This window comes from Brassica rapa, chromosome A07 (genome assembly GCF_000309985.2).
Source record: "Brassica rapa cultivar Chiifu-401-42 chromosome A07, CAAS_Brap_v3.01, whole genome shotgun sequence".
Lineage (NCBI taxonomy): Eukaryota > Viridiplantae > Streptophyta > Magnoliopsida > Brassicales > Brassicaceae > Brassica > Brassica rapa.
The window spans coordinates 2536058-2539215 of record NC_024801.2 but is presented as its reverse complement, the minus strand read 5'-3'; the positions used below and the strand labels follow the sequence as shown (position 1 = coordinate 2539215).

At 47.2% G+C, this 3158-nt stretch overlaps 1 protein-coding gene across 1 annotated transcript; it reads right to left on the bottom strand.

Annotated features, from left to right (window-relative positions):
- Positions 1-300: 300 nt before the first annotated feature.
- Positions 301-1764, bottom strand: LOC117126636. Its single transcript, XM_033275202.1, has 3 exons — positions 1650-1764; positions 475-1457; positions 301-387 (listed from the first exon to the last, which is right to left on the bottom strand). Exons 1-3 carry the CDS (start codon positions 1762-1764, stop codon positions 301-303), a joined length of 1185 nt encoding a protein of 394 aa, XP_033131093.1.
- Positions 1765-3158: the final 1394 nt, after the last annotated feature.

The following is a 3158-nucleotide window of genomic DNA, read 5'->3' as shown; positions in this document are numbered from 1 at the left end:
GAAACCCCACCAACCCATCTCATACACTAATCCACCTTTTATTCTAGATCAGTTTCAGTTTTTTTCCTACACAACATAAAAAAACAACAAGAACATAAACATCCATAGATTTGTTTCTTAAAATCATACCAACAAGGGTGTTGCTCACACCAGTGGTGGCATTAACATCTCTACTACAAATACCAAAACAACTACTCCTTCAGGTTACACGAGTTCCGTTCAAAAAAAAAATTCTCCCTGCACCTCCATACAATAGCCGTTCAAACAAAAAACTTCCATCACCTAACCTTCAATCTCCAATCATATCGGAACCGTGCAATTGGTGCGGTTGTGTCCTTCTACCCTGCACCTCCCGCACTTATTAGGCACTGACTTCTTCTTAGGACCCTGCATAAGAGATTCACAATTTATCACACCCCTAGATTGTCACAATCAATAAATAATCACCAAAACAAAATCAAATAAACTATCTACCGGCATCTCCCCTGTCGAGGGGAATCGTTTGGTTCTACGCCTCCCTGGTGGCCTCTTAGTCAATGGTGGCATCAACATTGCATCCCTCACGTCTTCTGGAATAGATTCGTCCCTGGGGTCGCCAATTGGCCTAATAACACCTGCATAGGTTTCCCTCCACGCCACCGTCTTGTACCAATGACCAACCATAGTCTCATATGCGAGCCCTATGTTGTCGGCCGCAATCATGGCATGCCCACATGGTATCTTCATGTTGTCAAAGTACTTGCAAGTACACTTCTTCTGCTCCAACTGAACACTCTCAGAACCACCAAACTTCCCAACAACTTGGCAGCTCCAGCTAGAAATAGAGTTCACCTTGCTGCCCTTCACCAGCGCCATTGTCTTTGTCATCACTTTATCGACTTCTATTGTCATCAGACCCCGGTGCTTATTGGCCTTCTTACGTCTTGCACTGAACCACCTTGTCATCATCCCTTGTATGAACATCACCAACTCAATTATTGGGGACGACCTACCCTCTACCAATGCGTTGTTTAGCTGTTCAGCAATGTTACTTGTCATTATATTATACCTCTGGCCCCCAAAGTACGTTCTAGACCAACGTGCAGACCCTATTTTCCCCAAATAAATCCCACATTCGCTGTTAGACGCCCTGATCTTGTCACAGAAATTCTTGTAATCCCTCATCCTATGCGCAGTCGCAGCAGCAGTCACCAACCTCGCTAACCCCTTGCTAGAGAACCTAGCATTAACGTTCCGTGCCAAATGGACGATACAAAACCCATGATGGGCTTGTGGATACACACAGCTAACCGCGTTGGCAATTGAAGTGGCCCGGTCCGATATTATAGCAAGGTTGCTCGAATCCGCCAATATCCTCTCAACCTTCTGCAGAAACCACGTCCAAGCCTCAGTATCCTCACTGTTACTATTGCAAATGCCAAAGGAAACACTTGGAAAATTGCCATCTTGTCCGCTTGCTGTAAGAACACCCCTTGTACTTCCCACTAAGATGTGTGCCGTCTAGAACCAACACAAGCCTCAGCTTCTGGAACCCCTTAATAGATGCCCCAAACGCCAAAACAATGTAAAGAAACCGCTCACACCCTCGTCGTCAAACCTCTGTCTCAATATCAGCTACCGTCCCGGGATTGGCAAGTTTCAGCATATACAGATACTCAGCCAGCTCATATACGAGTCGTCATCTGGTCCCCTCAAGTCAAACATTGCTTGCTCTTTGGCTCTGTAAACACTCATGTCAGATGCCGACAGCCTAAGATCCTCCATCAAGAGCCTTTGTATTTCAACCACCTTTGGCCCTTTCGACGGATCTTAAATTTAGCTTGTACACCGCTGCTATAACCCTAGCTGTTCCCCTACTGCCATACCCATTCCTACTCTCGATTGGACAAGTATGATCCAGCTGAGCTTTCCTGATTTCATAGTAACCACAACCGCGTATCTCATGAGCTGTGACTCTCCAATCACAACGCTCATCGGGACACTCGCACACAAAGGAGTCAACCTTTGTCCTCGTCTGTTTGAACTGAAACTGCCCTTTAATAGCGTAAATTGCCAAGGCAATCTGACAATCGACTTTACTCCCATACACCTTCCCAACATGAACAACCCCATCTGCCCCTTCGACATCAAGCCCTGGGATCTCGGCGGCTTCATACACTGTGTCATCATACAGAGGCGGAATGTCAAACTCTTCGTCATCGACATCTTCCAGCTTCCGGTTACTAGGCTCCTGACCACCACTCTCTGGGACACGGCTATTACGACCACCAATACTTGTACGCCCCATCCACGCAAAGTCATCCACGGGGATCTCACCTTTCACACCACTACCGCCGCTGCTTTCCCCAACAGGCTCACTGCTGCTACCCTCCGACAACTTCGCAACTCCGTTTGCCTCTTTGTCGTTAAACACAACTTCCACGGCGTCGCTGCCGCCTAAATCACCATCTATTAGTGGCTCCCAAAACTCAACGTCATATCCTCTAGGCCTAATATCCCTTTCATCAATCTCTTCTGGCCCACTGTAGTCGCTGTCAATACCCTCGCTCCAGCCATTACAATCACCTCCACCAGTGGGGTTACTTTCTGACCTTAACCGCTCTTCGAATTTCTCAACCTCCTCAATAAGCTGGAAATCATCGAGGTTAATGAAGTTGGTTTTCGAACCCACGCTGGAGAGGTCGACACCTTTCTTTTAGTACCACTCTGGCGCTGCTTCGCGCTGCATCTCGGTGTTTCAAAGACATCCATGTCAGGAGCAGCCGTACAATACCCCAAACTCTCGAAAGTTGCGAACAAATTCAAACTACCGGTAACTTTCATGTGGGTGAAGAAATACCTAAGCGCACCATCGTTTGTAAGCAGGACGGGAGGAGTTTTAATCCCGGTTGCAAGGTCCTTGCTGTCCGGCGGCCAATAGCTAAGCGCTAGATTGAAAGAAGCTTCCGACTTCTTAAACTCAGCAAACACCAGACTCTCGATCTCCTTTATGGTCAGCGCTTCATGGACAGGTATCATCCTCGCCATTTTTGTCTTGTCCACCACAAACTCCCATTTCCCGTCAGACCCACATAGCCATGCTCCACACCCATCACATACACATCTCGTCCATCTGCATTGACATCGTACATCGTTTACCATGGAAATCTAGAAAACAC